The 18,223-nt window shown below is 39.5% G+C and overlaps 1 protein-coding gene across 1 annotated transcript; it reads right to left on the bottom strand.

Moving 5' to 3' along the window:
* Positions 1-8,237: 8,237 nt before the first annotated feature.
* On the bottom strand, positions 8,238-9,078 carry LOC139193126 (uncharacterized). Its single transcript, XM_070816097.1, has 3 exons — positions 8,916-9,078; positions 8,586-8,822; positions 8,238-8,434 (listed from the first exon to the last, which is right to left on the bottom strand). The coding sequence occupies exons 1-3, from the start codon at positions 9,076-9,078 to the stop codon at positions 8,238-8,240; spliced, it is 597 nt and encodes a 198-aa protein (XP_070672198.1).
* Between the last annotated feature and the right edge of the window lie 9,145 nt (positions 9,079-18,223).

Here is an 18,223-nt window from a genome sequence, read left to right as displayed (position 1 = left end):
ATCTTCACCTACAAAAGCTTCAACACCAAAGCTTCACCTACAAAAGCTTCAACATCAAAGCTTCACCTACAAAACTTTAACACAAAAGCTTCACCTACAAAGCTTCAACATCAAAGCTTCACCTACAAAACTTCAACACAAATGCTTCACCTACAAAGCTTCCACACAAAAGCTTCACCTATAAAGCTTCAACTCCAAAGCTTCACCTACAAAAGCTTCAACTCCAAAGCTTCACCCACAAAGCTTCAACTCCAAAGCTTCACCTACAAAGTTTCAACTCCAAAGTTTCACCTACAAAACTCCAACACAAAAGCTTCACCTACAAAGCTTCAACTCAAAAGCTTCACCTACAAAGCTTCAACTCCAAAGCTTCACCAACAAAACTTCAACAAAAAAGCTTCACCTACAAAGCTTCAATACAAAAGCTTCACCTATAAAGCTTCAACTCCAAAACTTCACCTACAAAAGCTTCAACTCCAAAGCTTCACCTACAAAAGCTTCAACTCCAAAGCTTCAACTCCAAAGCTTCACCTACAAAGCTTCAACACAAAAGCTTCACCTACAAAGCTTCAACTCCAAAACTTCACCTCCAAAGCTTCAAATCCAAAGCTTCACCTATAAAACTTCAACACAAAAGCTTCACCTACAAAGCTTCAACTCCAAAGTTTCACCTTTAAAAGCTTCAACTCCAAAGTTTCACCTTTAAAAGCTTCACCCACAAAGCTTCAACTCCAAAGCTTCACCTACAAAGCTTCAACACAAAAGCTTCACCTACAAAGCTTTAACACAAATGCTTGACCTACAAAGCTTCAACACCAAAGCTTCAACTACAAATGCCAGAAGCTTCACACACTCTTGATCAAGATAGTGTGAAGCAAAATCAATTCATGGTACCCAACAAAGCTTCAACCTCAAAACTTCACCTACAAAGCTTCACCTATAAAGCTTAATATATATATATATATATATATATATATATATATATTTTCGGAAATTCGAAAATTCGAAAAGAAAAAAAACAAAAGAAAAAAAGGGCCTAGGCCTCCTCTTCATTGTGCCTAACAACTTTCATAACAAATATATATGAAGAAGGAGTTTTGGGCTACCACTTAGAAAGGAAAATTGTGAAGTTATGTTACTTTGGAAATTTGGCTACTAGCAAGACACCTCCTTCGTCAACTCCCTCGACCGGAAACTTAGGGAACTCCTACCATATGCTACTACACCTCGGTACTTGGAAGGTTCACGACTACTCAGTGACTCGGATCTTTCAAGTCTCCAACCGAGAAGTTTTCCTCACTCGGGAAATTAAGGGAACACTACCTCAACCTACATGCTTCACTCACAAAGCTTCAACATACAAGCTTCAACAAAAGAAAAAATTCAAAGAACTTAGTGAAGAAGGCCTAGGTGTATTTAACACAATACGTTGAAATGAAGCAAAGCTTATTTATTGATATCTCCGATAAGTTACAAATATGTACATATACATGAATAAAAATAAACAAACAAAATGGAGCCTTCACAAAGGTTGCTCAGGAGAAGTCTCAACAGTTGGCAGAACCCCAAAAAGAGGAGGTACCGAAGGGTGATCATTCGAAGTCTCAGTACGGGGCAAAACCCCAGAAGGAGGAGGCACTAAAGGTTGATCATTTGGAGCTTCATTACGCAGTACAGCCCAGAAGACGAAGGCAATAAATGCCTTTGGAACAAACTTACAAACATCTGATGATCAAGTAAAATCTGACCATCAGATTCCTGCAGCTGGTCGAGCTTCCTCTTCATGTTTGTAGCATAGTCATGTGCGAGCCTGTGCAACTGTTTATTCTCATGCTTGAGCCCTCTGATCTTCTGTTTGAGACTTATCACTTCAGCTGCCAATGATTCAACTTGGCGGGTTCGAGCAAATAGGCGTTGGGCCATATTAGACACAGAACCTACACACTGAACACTGAGAGCTAGAGAATCTTTAACAGCCAACTCATCAGACTGTTTGGAAAGTAGTCTGTTATCTTTGGGAGTGAGAAGGTTCTTAGCCACCACCGTAGTGGTTATATCATTCTTCATCATAGAGTCCCCAACGGTAAAAGGACCAGTAGGGAATAAGAAGGATGGGCGCCATATGTTGTCTTGAGGAGGCATGACTGTCTCTTCACCAAAGTTCAAGTCAAAACGACGGTCGGATGGGCCAGACATTTTCAGAAATGATGAAGGAGAAATGAGGTCCAATAAATCTCTGAAGTACAAAAATAAGGGGAAAAAACCTACAAGTAATAACTCTATGAACGTACTTCTTGCACACAATTGGTGCCCCTATAAAAGAAAGGCAGGAGGGCCGTTTGTTCAAAAATCGAAGAGGCACCACTCTCCAGATTTCGAGAAGCGGATTTTCCTGAGTAAAATATGTCGACAATCTCCACATGTAACATCAACTTCTCAGGTACCCCAGATAACTTTGCCAAAGATCTCTGACAAAGTTTAGACACATAAAATTTGAAGGTCCAGCTACCCTACTATTACCCATAAGGGTAAAGGAACAACACCACTGCTTGTTAACTGGAAAGTCCCTATATGTGTCAACCTCTGTGCTCTGTGGCAAGGCAGACTGGCAAAAATGCCTAACCTTTACTCACATCCGAGAAAACACTCCCAACAAGATTGCTTGCCCATAAATTGAAGAGGCACCGCTTTCCGAATCTCGAGAGCCAGATCCCCCAATAGAATTACTTGCCTAAAAATTGAAGAGGCATCGCTCTCTAAATCTCGAGAGCCAGACTCCCAATAGGATTGCTTTCTCAAAAATCGAAGAGGCATCGCTCTCGGAATCTCGAAAGCCAGACTCCCAATAGAATTGCTTGTTCAAAAATCGAAGAGGTAACGCTCTCTGAATTTTGAAAGCCAGATCTTTAACATATCTTGTTTCCCGAAAACCGAAGAGGCACCACTCTTCGAGCTTCGAGAGCCAGATTTCCTTGGATAAAGCTTGTTTGCAATCTTCACACTCAACATCAGCTCTCCGGACACCACGGACCACTTTTTCAAAGTGCTCTGACGATGTTAAAACACGTGAAGCTTGTAGCTCCCACTACATTGCTATGACCAAGAAGGGTAAAGGAATAACATTATTACTTGTTGGGGAAACTCCTATATATGACGACCTCCATCCTCCACGGACAGGCAGACCTGCAAAAATGCTCAACCCTTCCTCATATCTGAGAGGGCACTCCCAACGAAGCCTCTCAAAATACTCAACTTTCTTTCCCTCGATAATACCTCTGCAAACAAGCCACACCAGAGCAAAAGTATCTCATATCATCAGGGTTAAAAGCAAGAGTATCGCATATCATGCTTTTTCCTCGTCTTTTCCTTCGCCCTTGTTTTTAACTGCAAGACAATGAGAAAGAGAGCAATCAGTCAGCACTTGGAATCAAGCTTCCAGTCAGGAACTGACTACCTGGAAACCCTTGCCTGATTACTTACCTGGCATTGCTTTCGAGTACTTATCTTCAACATCTTGGGCTTCTAGAGAAGATACCACATCTGCTTGAGGAACATATAAGGCAAGTGAGAATGATACAAGGAAGCATGTGGAGACAAGCGCAGCAGAACACGTGCGGTTTATCTATTGCTTTGTCAACAGCAAAGGTATCTCATATCATCAAGGTCGAACGCACTCTTGATTTGATGGACTTGTTTTGACCCTCAAATTCTTGAGTCGGCCTTATACTCTTGAGGAAACCAGAAAACCCTTCAACCCAGTTCAAGAATAAGCCTGTGGAAAGTTACTTCTTCAAAAGCAAAAGTATCTCATATCATCTCTTCTCCATGTCATTTTCTTTGTCCTTGTTGATGTCTACAAAACAAGGAGAAGGAGAATAATCAGCCTAAACACGAGTTCAAACTTTCGATCTGAGACTAACTGCTTGGAACTCTAAATGCTTACTTTGTCTGTCACCTCATTCGGCAGATCTCCTCACTCAAAGACTTGGGGGACTCCTACTATAGGGTTTGTATCGTGCTTGACCGCGCCCGAAACTACAAGTAAGCTTCAAGGGAAATTGATACATTACCTTGTGCATCTCCATCGGTTAAAGATACCACCCTTAAATGGAGGAAAAGTACTTGCAGAGAAGATGCCACATCTACCTATGAGATAGATAAGGCAAGTGAAAACGATACCACACTTCGGTACTTAAAAGTTTCGTAATTACTCAGCGGCTTGGATCTTGCAAGTCCCCAACTGAGGAGTTTCCTTCACTTGGGAACTTAGAGGAGCACTATTTGTACCATACTTGACCAATCCTGAAACTACCAAGCACCGGTCAACGTTATACAGTCAAGGACCCATAAGAGTTTCCTTCCAACTAGGAGGCTAATCACAACGCAACATGTGTCAACACCAAGAGGCAAATCACAGGGTGACACATGTCAACATCAAAGGCCAATCATAGCATGACACGTGTCAAGGCCAAAACAAAGCTAGAAACTCTCTTCTATAAAAGGAGATCATTCTCCCACAATAAGCTCTAATGTCATTTGTACTAAATCATTCACTAGTACTCACTAAATGAGAGCTTGAACCTATGTGCTTGTGTAAGCCCTTCACAATTAATGAGAACTTCTCTACTCTGTGGACGTAGCCAATCTGGGTGAACCACATACATCTTGTGTTTGCTTCCTTGTCTCTATCCATTTACATACTTATCCACACTAGTGACCGGAGCAATCTAGCAAAGGTCACAAACTTGACACTTTCTGTTGTACCAAAGTCCTCACTGATTTTGTGCATCAACAAGTTCAATGGTCTTAAAGCACTTATTATGAAAGAAAATGGTTGTGCCTACCATATTCATTGCTTTGCACATCAACTTCAATTAGCTCTTGTAGCTGTGGCAAATAAGAACATCCAAATTGAGTCTGTTTTTAGTATAGTTACTATTTTGGTAAATGTTGTTGAAGCTTCAATGAAACGTTGTGATCTTCTTCGAGAGAAGAAATCTATCACAGTTATTGAAGCACTAAATAGTGGTGAGTTTACAAGTGGGAAAGGCAAAAATCAAGAAACTACTTTGAAACGTGCTGGAGAAACACGTTGGGGTTGACACTTTGGTACTTTAGTAAGTATAATGACTATGTTTTCATCCATACTTGATGTACTTGAAGTAATAGCAGATGATGGAGTAAGCTCTCAACAAGGATGTGAAGCGAATAATTTATTGGATTCCATGCAATCATTTGATTTTGTGTTTAATCTACACTTGATGAAAGCTTTACTAGGAATAACCAATGAATTGTCACAAGCATTGCAAAGGAATGATCAGGATATTGTAAATGCCATGAAGTTGGTTGTAGTTGGTAAACCAAGGTTGGAGATAATGAGGAAAAGTGGTTGGGATTCTTTACTTAGAGAAGTCTCAGAATTTTGTCTTAAACATAATATTGATGTGCCTAATATGGATGATATGTTTCTTTCTCGAAGGCGAGGGTAACAAAAAGCACAAGCAGTCACAAATATGCATCATTATTGTGTTGGGATATTTTATGTTGTTTTGGATTGGCAACTTCAAGAACTAAATAATTGTTTCAATGAGACCAACACTGAGTTAATTCTTTGTTTGGCATGTTTATGTCCAGCCGACTCCTTCTCTGCTTTTGATAGCCAAAAGCTATTGCGTCTTGCCCAGTTTTATCCTAAAGACTTCTCTATGAATGAGCTGGTGACACTTAAGATTCAACTTGAGACTTACATTATGGATATGCGGTCTAGCATTGAGTTTTCAAGTTTAAAAGAGATTGTAGATCTTGCAAAAAAAATGGTTCAATGCAAAAAACACAAGGTGTATTCGCAGGTTTACTTGCTTGTGACATTAGCATTAACTCTTCCAGTTGCTACTGCAACCGTTGAAAGAACATTTTTAGCCATGAAAATTCTGAAGAATCGATTGAAAAATTGGATGGGAGATCAATGGATGAATGATAACATGGTTATTTTTATAGAAAGGAGATATTTGATGGTATTGGTAATGATGTTGTCATGCAACACTTTCAGAACAGGAAAATGCGTTGAGGGATATTGTAAAGGACTGTTGCTTGAAAAACTTTCTGGATTAATATATAAGCATTGTGTTTAGTAAATTCTTGAGCTTTTTAATTATGACTTTGTTGTTTGAGGAGGCCCCTATTCACACAAATATCTGGCTTCGTCCTTATCTACCAATGCGTCTGTTCTAAATTTCGTATTAAAAAAGGTCAAGTTTTATAAAATAAAATAAATAAAAACCGAAAGTGTTCCGAAACCAAACTGAAAAAAAAAACTAAATCAAAGAAAACCAAGAGAAAATTGAACCTAGCCGAACCGAACTAAAGTTTCGATTCGGTTTCAGTTTTGGTAAAAAACCGAACCAAATGAAACCGAACCCACCCCTACCATATGCATTGCTCTGAATTTGGAATCAAATAATGTTGGTGTTGTATTAATGGGTGATAGTTTGATGATACAAGAGGGGAGTTCTGTAAAAGCAACAGGAATAATTGCTTAGAGACCAGTAAGTGAGGCTTTTTTAGGTCATGTTATCAATGCACTGGCTAAACCTATTGATGGTCGGGGTGAAATTTCATCTTTTGAATCTCAGTTAATTGTGTATCCCGCTCCTAGTATTATTTTAGGACATTCCGTATATGAGCCTTTTCAAACAAGACTTATTGTTATTGATTCAATGATTCCTATAGGGCGTGGTCAGCGAGAATTAATTATTATGGACAAACAGACCTATAAAACAGTAGTCACCACAGATACTATTCTCAATCACCAAAGGAAAAATGTAATATGCGTTTATGTAGTTATTGGTCTAAAAGCATCTTCTGTGGCTCAGGTGGTGACTGCTTTACAGGAAATGGGAACAATGGAATACACTATTGTGGTAACTGAAACTACGAACTCCCCTGCTACATTACAATACCTTGCTCCTTATATAGAAGCAGCTCTGGCTGAGTATTTATATATTGTGAACAACACACTTCGATCATTCAAACAATCTCTCCAAACAAGCGCAGCTGTATCGACAAATGTCTCTTCTATTACGAATACCACTGGGCCGCGAAGCTTATCTAGGAGATGTTTTTTATTTACCTTCATGCGTTTTGGAAAGAGCCACTAAATCAAGTTCTCGTTTAGGTAAAGGAAGTATAACTGTTGTACCAATAGTTGAGACCCAATTAGGAAATGTTTCAGCTTATATTCCTACTAATGTAATTTCCATTACAGATGGACAAATATTCTTATATATATTATATTTAGGATAATGAATTTACAATATATTGAAAGTCCAGGTTTTGAACAGAAACGTTAAGTAAGGTCATCTCCAACTGATCCGGCAAGAGAGTCATAGGGCTAAAAATAGCCATAAATGATACGAAAATTGTCTCCAATTGAAGGCTAGGCCAAGGGGCTCGTGGGCCCCACCAGACCACAATTGTACAATTGGGCCAACTGGCTAGCCCGAGCCAGCCAGCCTTGGGCTGGCCCAGAAATTCAAGCCCAACGACTACTTGGCATTAGCATGACGCCATGTTGTCGTTGGATTTGATTTTTTTTTTTTTTTTTACAATTTAAAAAAAAAATTCTAATTTTTTTTTTTCCTTATAACTACCAAAGCCATAAACAACATTAAATAACACTAAACAATGTTAAACAATATTATACAACATTAAATAACATTAAACTTAAACAACATTAAAGAACACAATCTCTACCGTAGTACTAGTTAAGGAAGTTATTCAAACTTAAACAACATTAAAGAAAAACATTTAACAATATAAAACTCAAATGCCTACTCCATGCTTCTTTTGGCCCAAAGATGTGTAACAAGATCCTGTTGTAGGTACTTGTTTGTGGCACGCGAACGTATCATCCTATTGCGCCTCATGTACTCATTTAATGAGATATTACCAGTTCTTGGATCCAAAGGCAAATTAGGCCCATCATATATTTTTGCACGAGCCTTCCTTAACTTATTTGGATCATCTTGGTCATCAACAGATTCTCCATCAATATAGCCATCATGCTCATCCTTCACAATCATGTTGTGTAATATGATGCACGACATCATGATGAAGTTCAATTTACCTCGACTCCACCTTCTTGCCGGTTCCTTGATGATCTTACACCGTGTTTGTAGAATATCGAAAGCTCTCTCAACATATTTCCATTATGCCTCTTGGTGTAAGGTAAACCACCTCTAGGCGTCATTCTCAAGGTTTGCAATTGCTTGGACAAGTGTCGCCCACTTTGGGTAGATGTCATATGCCAAGTAATACCCCATATTGTACTGACGCTCGTTGATGTAGTAGTCAAGTTGAGGTGATTTACCCTCCGTCAGGTTATTGAAGAGGGGTGAACGCCCAAGAACTATAATGTCATTTTGAGATCTTGGGACTCCAAAGAAAGCATGCCATCCATGTATCAAACGAGGCAATCGCCTCTAACACAATAGTTGCCTTTCTCGATCTTCCGCTAAAACCTCATTGCCATCCGATGGGACATTTCTTCCACTACTAATGCATGCAATCTAATGACCATATTATACCTGAAAAGTCACGGCCTTTAGCTTTACAGAAGAGCCGATCCATATCTGTTTGATTTGGTTCAAGGAGGTACTCCTCTTTGTAAAGCTGAAAAACTATGTGACAAAATTCAGTAAGATTATCAAGGCATGTAGACTCATACATACCATATGTATCATCCATCGCATCAGCGGGGGAAGCATAGGCCAGCATTCGGAGTGCAATAGTAACATTCTGATGAGGAGAGAAACCAGGACGACCTGCTCTGTCCAGTTTATGTTGAAAGTATGGATTGACATGTTGGACATCATGAAGTAAACGCTAGAAGACATGACACCTCATCTAGAAGCAACGTCTGAAATCCTCTTCTGTGTACATCGAGTTGGGGTTGAAGTAGTTGTTGATCAGAGTCTCATACGCCATCTCTCTATTTCGTGGTTTGTAAGAGCGACCAGCAAAAGAGTCACCCCAATGAGGTTGTTTTTCAGTTGGCTTACATGCCATGACCCCGGCCATGGCTATTATATATGATGTGTTGCGCCATGCTTCATCTTCTTCATCAGACTCCTCATCTTTTCATCTTATTTGCGCCCATTTATCTTCCAATTCGGAATTGGATGAGGACCCCCAATTGGAATCCGAAGAGGATCCAAAGTTGGAATTCATTGTGAACTTGAATTGAAAGAGATTAAATCGAAAGAGATATTGGAAAGGGCAAAGCTGAAGGTGTGTGAATTATAGCCCAATATCCACCCTATTTATGGACATTGGAAGTCGAAGATAAGAAGTGCCACACAGATAAAAAATCCTATCTAAAATTCCCACAGCCAATTACATCTCGACATGTGGCACTCGAAATCCTATCCGAAAAATTATTGAGATTACATATCGACAAGAAATCTAGATAGTTACTCACATATCGACACGTGGCACTCGAAATTTGAGACGTAAAATTATTGAGATTCCATATTGACAATAAATCTGCAAAGTTACCCACATATCGGCATGTGGCACTCGAAATCCGAGTTGAAAAATTATTGAGATTCCATATCGACAACAAATCTGGAGAGTTACTGACTTTAGCTACACGTGTCACTCGAAATCCTATCTGAAAAATTATTGAGGTAGTATAATTTAAGTAACCATATTAATTCAATTAAAAACATAAGTTATGTTTGGCCTATGGCTTTTTGGCCCCCTCGGTTGGAGTTTGGTTTTTTGTCACAAGGATATGTTTGGCCTATGGCCCTTTGGCCCTTTCGGTTGGAGATGGTAAGAAATATGGCCTAGCACTATTCATTAAAATATTAATTTCTTGGAGGGCTATAGGGCTAAAGGGAGCCCGCGGGCCCTCCTTCGGTTGGAGATAGCCTAAGGTCTATGCATTTCAATAGTCAATGTAGAGACAAACAGAACAAATGCAAAAACTTCTCTCCGAGTGTGAAAGACTCTCTCTGAGGTGAGAGTTCTTTCTCTCTGTGTGTGAGTGTAGTACAAAAACCTTGATTTCTATTTCTTGCCCTCGGCCCTAATTCCTTTTAGGGTCGGTGGAAACCCTCACTTCTCTCTTTTTGTGTTTTTTCTTTTCTTTTTGTTAGTTTTCCCTGATTTTCTTCTTGATTTTGTCTTGCCTTTTCACTGCTAACTATCTTTGTTCTCCTTCCCTCAGATCCACACATCCAACCCTCAAAACCACTCATCTACACATCCATCCACATAAACTTCATTTGCCTTCCACCGATTTCATCTCGGATTCGACTTTTAACCAATTTTGACTGCGAAGTGTTGCGGTCATCTGAAAAGGTGCATCACAAGCTTCTTGTATTTGGTGGTCAAGTTCGTTCAGATGCTGTCCGTCGGAAGACAATATCCATTTTCTTTCTACCTGAGGTGTTGGTTACGGGTATGGTGGGTGGTGGAGTTTTAAGATTGTTGGGGGAGCTCCGGTGAATTCGACGAAGGTCAAAAGAATCAAGGACATAAGTGGAAGTTCAAATGATGAAAAAAAAGGGTTTAGGAATATCAGCACATTTCCTAATAACATGTTCATCTTAGAAAGTTAATATGTAGTCGTTTTATTTAAGAATAATATTACGAAGATCACATCTACTACATTAGTGTACTCAAAATCGATGGGATCTGTCAAACAATAATTAATGTTGTCTTAAAAATTCTTGTCCCTTACTGTTCAATTTATTCAAAATTTGCCGTACGAATACACACGATCCCACCTTTGGAGACGCAACATATTTTAATGTAGTTTAGCAGCAAGAGAGTAGGAAATTTTGTGTTGTTTCATTGAAAAATGACTAAGAATGCGATTCTTTTTTCTTGTTTAATTAGTCTTTTTTATGTACTTTCCATTTTTTTTTGTTAAAAATTATATACGTTCGTTAATCTCAATCATATTGTATAAAAGTCAAAGATCTTAATCTTAGTAAACCAAGGTTATTAAGTAAATTAATTATCCCACTTGGAAGATTTGTACAGATCTAGCTTATCGTGTAAAGGTCAACATATAGGTTGATGATGTTGAATCCTTGGTTTCAGAATTCAACTCAACTGTCAATCTGTTTCTATAGTTTCTTACTTAGGGTCTCATCCCATCGATCGACAGGCTTGTGAAGGAAGCCAATGAGGTAAGAACAGTTGAAAAAAACCCTCGAGGTCTAGCATATCTTAGTGTCCTTTGTACGTATACTAGTCCTTAATTTGACCAGTGAGATCGATGAGGAATCTTTGAAATCTACAAAATACCTTGAGCTAGCTGCCATGCAGTTGCATGCAGAAGTCAAAACCAACGTAATTATTATATATTATATATGTTGTTTGTTGATGCATAAAATCCGGCGGATCTTTGACCAACGTAAATCTGGCCATGAATCACACAAACGCACAAGAACACAAAAATGTATCGTGGTTCACCCTAATGTTTAGGCTACGTCCACACTGATGTTGATTCCATTTCACTATATGAATGTATGGATTACAGTAGATCGGCAAGGGAGCTCTTTGTGGATACAGCCCTTGCCATTTTGCTCTCTGTTTGGCTGAGAGGGTATTGCCCTCTATCGTTGTGAGGAGAATGTGAGACCCCCTCCTTTCCCATCTTGTGAAGGTAAGGAGAACCCCTTTTATAGAGTAAGGGTTTCCTCCTCTTACATAAATCATGGGCTTAATATCGAGGCACAAAATCAATGAGGACTTTGGTACAACAGAAAGTGTTAAGTTTGTGACCTTCGCTAGATTGCTCCGGTCACTAGTGTGGATAAGTATGCAAATGGATAGATATAGGGAAGCAAACACAAGATGTACGTGGTTCACCCAGATTGGCTACATCCATGGAGTAGATGAGTTCTCATTAATTGTGAAGGGTTTACACAAATACATAGGTTCAAGCTCTCCTTTAGTGAGTACTAGTAAATGATTTAGTACAAATGACATTAGGCAATATTGTGGGAGAATGATCTCATTTCATAGAAGAAAGTTTCTAGCTTTGTTTTAACATTGACACGTGTCGTGTTGTGATTGGCTTTTGATGTTGACACGTGTCGCGTTATGATTGACTTCTGATGTCGACACGTGTCGCGCTGTGATTAGCCTCCTAGTTGGAGGCAAACTCTTCTGAGTCCTTGACGATATAACGTTGACCGGTGCTCGGTAGTTTCGGGATTGGTCAACTATGGTACAAACAGTGCTCCCCAAAGTTTTTGAGTGAGGGAAGTTTCTTGGTTGGGGACTTGCAAGATCCAAGCCGCTGAGTAATCACGAAACTTCTAAGTACAGAAGTGTGGTATCGTTTTCACTTGCCTTATCTGTCTCATAGGTAGATGTGGCATCTTCTCTGGAAGTACTTTTCCTCCATCCAGGGGTGGTATCTTTAACCGATGAAGATGCACAAGGTAATGTATCAATTTCACTTGAAGCTTACTTGTAGTTTCAGGCTTGGTCAAGTGCGATACAAACCATGTAGTAGGAGTCCCCCAAGTCGTTGAGCTAGGAGATCTACCGAAAGAGGTGATAGACAAGGTAAGCAATCAGAGCTCTCAGCAATCAATCCCAGATCAGAAGTTTAATTTTGAGTTTTGGCTGATTGTTCTCATTCTCCCTATCTTGCAGGCAGCAGGAAGGATAAAGAGAGGAAAATGGAAAATAGATGATATGAGATACTTTTGCATTTGAAGAAGTAACTTTCCACAGGCTTATTCTTAAACTAAGCTTGAGGGTTTTCTGGTTTCCTCCAGAGTATAAGGCCGACTCAAGAATTTGAGGGTCAAAACAAGTCCATCAAATTAAGAGTGCGTTCGACCTTGATGATATGGGATACTTTTGCTCTTGATAAAGTAATAGATGAATCGGCACGTGTTCTGTTGCGGTTGTCTCCACATGCTTCCTTGTATCCTTCTCACTTGCCATATATGTTCCTCAGACATATGTGGTATCTTCTTTAGAAGTACAAGATGTTGAAGATGAATACTCGAGAGCAATGCCAGGTAAGTAATCAGGCAAGGGGTTTCTGGCAGTCGGTTCCTGACTGGAAGCTTGATTCTAAGTGCTGACTAATTGCTCTCTTTCTCCCTGTCTTATAGGTAAGAACAAGGGCGAAAGAAAAGACAGGAAAAAGCATGATATGGGATACTCTTGCTTTTAACCCTGATGATATGAGATATTCTTGCTCTGGTGTGGGTTGTTTACAGAGGTATTATTGGGGGAAAGAAATCTGAGTATTTTGAGAGGCTTCGTTGGGAGTGCCCTCTCAGATATGAAGAAGGGTTGAGCATCTTTGCAGGTCTGACTTTCCGTAGAGGATGGAAGTCGCCATAAATAGGAGTTTCCCCAACAATTAGTAACGTTATTCCTTTACGCTTCTTGGTCATAGCAATGTAATGGGAGTTGCAAGCTTCACATGTTTTAACTTTGTCAGAGCACTTTGAAAAAGTGGACCGTGGTGTCCGGAGAGCTGATGTTGCATGTGAAGATTGCAGACAAGCTTTATCCAAGGAAATCTAGCTCTCGAAGCTCAGAGAGTGGTGCCTCTTCGGTTTTCAGGAAAGAAGATATGTTAAAGATTTCGCTCTCGAAATTCGGGTAGCGTTGCCTCTTCGATTTTTGAACAAGCAATCCTATTGGGAGTCTAGCTTTCATTATTTAGAGAGCAGTGCCTCTTCGATTTTTGAGAAAGCAACCAATTGGGAGTCTGACTCTCGAGATTCGAAGAGCGGTGCCTCTTCGATTTTTGAGCAAGTAATCTTGTTGGAGGTATGGTTCTCGAGATTCTGAGAGCGGTGCCTCTTCGATTTTCGAGCAAGTAATCCTGTTGGGAGTGTTTTCTCTGATGTGAGTAAAGGTTGGGCATTTTTGCCAGTCTGCCTCGCCATGGAGCACAGAGGTTGACACACATAGGGACTTTCCAGTTATCAAGCAGTGGTGTTGTTCCTTTACCCTTGTGGGTAATAGTAGGGTAGCTGGACCATCAAATTTTATGTGTCTAAACTTTATTAGAGATCTTTGGCTAAGTTATCTGGGGTACCCAAGGAGTTGATGTTGCGTGTGGAGACTGTCGACAAATTTTAGTCAGGAAAATCCGTTTCTCAAAATCCAGAGAGTGGTGTCTTTTCGATTTTTGAACAAGCGGCCCTGCTGGCTTTTCGTTTATAGGGGCACCAATTGTGTGCAAGAAGTACGTTCAGAGAGTTATTATTTGTAGGAATTTTCCCCTTATTTTTGTACTTCAGAGATTTATTGGACCTCATTTCTCCTTCATCATTTCTGAAAATGTCTGGCCCATCCGACCATCGTTTTGACTTGAACTTTGGTGAAGAGGCAGCCATGCCTCCTCAAGACAACATATGGCGCCCATCCTTCTTATCCTCTACTGGTCCTCTTACCGTTGGGGACTCTGTGATGAAGAATGATATGACCGCTGCCGTGGCCAAGAACCTTCTCACTCCCAAAGATAATAGACTACTTTCTAAACGGTCTAATGAGTTAGCTGTAAGGATTCTCTGGCTCTCAGTGTTCAGTGTGCGAGTTCTGTGTCTAATATGGCCCAACGCCTATTTGCTCAAACCCGTCAAGTTGAATCATTGGCAGCTGGAGTGATAAGTCTCAAACAGGAGATCAAAGGGCTCAAGCATGAGAATAAACAGTTGCACAAGCTCGCACATGACTATTCTACAAACATGAAGAGAAAGCTTGACCAGCTGCAGGAATATGATGGTCAAATTTTACTTGATCATCAAAGGTTTGTGGGTTTGTTCCAAAGGCATTTATTGCCTTCGTCTTCTGGGGCTGTACCGCTTAATGAAACTCCAACTGAACGACCTCTGGTGCCTCCTTCTTCTGGGGTTCTGCCTAGTACTGAGGCTCCGAATGATCACCCTCTGATGCCTCCTCTTTCTGGGGCTCTGCCGACTGCTGAGACTTCTCCTGAGCAACCTTTGTGAAGGCTACCTCTTGTTTGTTTATTTTGATTCATGTATATGTACATATTTGTAGCTTATCAGAGATATCAATAAATAAGCTTTGCTTCATTTCAACGTATTGTGTTAAATACACCAAGGCCTCCTTCACTAAGTTCTTTGAATTTTTTCTTTTGTTGAAGCTTGTATGTTGAAGCTTTGTGAGTGAAGCATGTAGGTTGAGGTAGTGCTCCCTTAATTTCCCGAGTGAGGAAAACTTCTCGGTTGGAGACTTGAAAGATCCAAGTCACTGAGTAGTCGTGAACCTTCCAAGTACCGAGGTGTAGTAGCATATGGTAGGAGTCTCCCAAGTCTCCGGTCGAGGGAGTTGACGAATGAGGTGTCTTGCTAGTAGCCAATTTTCCAAAGTAACAAAACTTCACCATTTTCCTTCCTAAGTGGTAGCCCAAAACTCCTTCTTCATATATATTTGTTATGAAAGTTGTTAGGCCCAAAGAAGAGGAGGCCTAGGTCTTTATAGGTGAAGCCTTTGTAGGTGAAGCTTTTGTGTTGAAGCTTTTGTAGGTAAAGCTTTTAGGTTGAAGCTTTGTAGGTGAAGCTTTTGTAGGTGAAGTTTTTTTGTTAAAGCTTTGTAGGTGAAGCTTTGGTGTTGAAGCTTTGTAGGTGAAGCTTTGGAGTTGAAGCTTTTGTGGGTGAAGCTTTGGAGTTAAAGCTTTGTAGGTGAAGCTTTGGTGTTGAAGCTTTATAGGTGAAGCTTTGGAGTTGAAACTTTTGTAGGTGAAGCTTTGGAGGTGAAGCTTTTGTAGGTGAAGCTTTTGGGTTGAAACTTTGTAGGTGAAACTTTTGTGTTGAAGCTTTGTTGGTGAAGCTTTGGTGTTGAAGCTTTGTAGGTGAAGCTTTGGAGTTGAAGCTTTTGTAGGTGAAGCTTTGGAGTTGAAGTTTTGTAGGTGAAGCTTTGGTGTTGAAGCTTTGTAGGTGAAGCTTTGGAGTTCATATATTGGGCCTCGATATTGAGCCCATGATTTATGTAAGAGGAGTAAACCCTTACTCTATAAAAGGGATTCTCCTCACCTTCACTAGAGGGGAAAGGAGGGGGTCTCACATTCTCCTCACAACGATAGAGGGCAATACTCTCTTAGCCAAACCGATCTATTGTAATCCATACATTCATACAATGAAATGGAATCAACATCAGTGTGGACGTAGCCCAAACATTGGGGTGAACCACGATATATTTTTGTGTTCTTGTGCGTTTGTGTGATTCACGGCCGGATTTACGTTGGTCCAAGATCCGCCGGATTTTGTGCATCAACATTGTTAATTTGTACCGAATGCCAAATGTCAAACATTAATTGTGTCAAACATATTACATACGTTTTACAATGCAATTCAACCTATTTTAATTTATTTGGAATTTTTAAGAAAGGGCTATGTGCACTGAATGCGTGCGTACTCGATGATATGTTGTGGCTTTTAGTATCACCAGAATTTAACCAACTTGTTCTCAGTTAATTCTTCTGCAGAGAGGCAGACGAGGTTGTTCAGTCCAAGGGCGGAGCGATGTATTTTTTACAGTGGGCTAGCTAGCTTAAAAATCTTTATAAACAGAGAACGGTAATAGCAAATAATACCAGTTAATTAACTTGTATGGTAAGCTAAACCGAACAATTTTTAAGCACAATCTGCAGGAGTAAAAGAAAATGATACCAGTTAACTTGTATGGTGTAAATGATTAGGGTTATGTAAAATTTTTGTATACGCAGTTCCTAATTTTGTCTTTCTATTTTCTTGGCAATAACTGACAGTGACAATTTGATGTCAAAACTTTACAGCTTATTTTGCTTATTCGGACATACCAACTATACTAGTTACGACATACACTGATAGCCTATATTCGTGTCTTAGCTCGTCTGAAAGGATCAAATCCTTGATGATTCCATCATATGATTGAGTTGGGAAAACTTCTAGATAGGTATCCTACATTGAATTCTTATTGTTAATTTAATCTAGCTATTTTACTACTCAAGGTTTCATTACAAGATCAATGCTGTAAATGCGTATGCTGTACGTGTGTGTATATATATATATGTATATATATAGAATTTTGGATGAATAAAAAGTCAAAACGTTGTGTGGTAAACCTGAATAAGATCATAATGTGATTTTTTGCAGAGCAGTTGGAGACTGCTGCATATCACGGGCTAAATCTCGGAAACAAGAATATATGTGATCATCGATGTGCTTAATACCATAAATTAAAAGGAGTGCAAATGTTTCAGTGATCCAAATGGAATTTAAGTAGGCGTGTATCTAAGTCTTTATTGTACTAAAAAGACTGTTAATTAAACTGAAATACTAATTAATTAAAAATGATGCTGCATAGTGCATAATCAGATCGATCCAAGCAATATATATGATCCTTCCTGGTTTTGTTTTCAGCTTTAATTATTTGATTACTCATCAACCATGAACAATTTGTTAACAGCTTTAATTATATGGGGACATTAACTAAAATTCCAGACGAAACCATAAATGTCACTCACGGAGTTTACATTCTGCAGATCGGTTATTCACATGAATGTGACTTGAGAGCTAGTAGTTCATCTTAGAATTACCAAAACTAGGTTTCTTTTCTTTTTCTTTTTTTAACTAGGAATACCATCAGAAGCATCCTTGACAGTCTGAAGAGTGCAAGTTACAAATCAAAGCAAAACATCTTATATATGTGGATGCGGCAGTATTTTGTTTTCCTTGGGTAAATTCCTAATGAAAGTCCTAATGTTATCACTATGACATTTGTAAATACAAAATTCCTGTGACAAATGAAACAAGAACATGTGTAAAAAATAAATTTGTAGGGTTACAATCTCTGTTTACAAGTTTCCTCTGATTCAATCTCTGAAAGATGTGTGGATGCGTAGGTTGTTGATTCAAGGGTGGCGATAACTTGATCTTGGATGAATGGTTGCCGCAAGGTTTTGGTCTCATGGCGATTTGAAGGATCAGCACGAGTAGTAGTGCTTGATGATTCTTCGAAAGTTTGGTGAAGAACACAGAGAACTTTGGAATTCTTTTAAGTGTTTTGGGGATTTGGGTGCTTGAGCTTTGACAGCGTCGAGGTGCTTGAATGATTTATGGATCCCTTTCCTTTGCCTTGGGGCCTTATATTTATAGACTTTCCAAGTCTTGCCCATGGATGAACTTGGACTTGATTTGTGGCTTGGTTCGAGATTTATTTC

The sequence above is a fragment of the Malus domestica genome, chromosome 16 (assembly GCF_042453785.1).
Source record: "Malus domestica chromosome 16, GDT2T_hap1".
NCBI classification, from domain to species: domain Eukaryota; kingdom Viridiplantae; phylum Streptophyta; class Magnoliopsida; order Rosales; family Rosaceae; genus Malus; species Malus domestica.
This window is presented reverse-complemented; position numbering and strand designations above follow the sequence as displayed.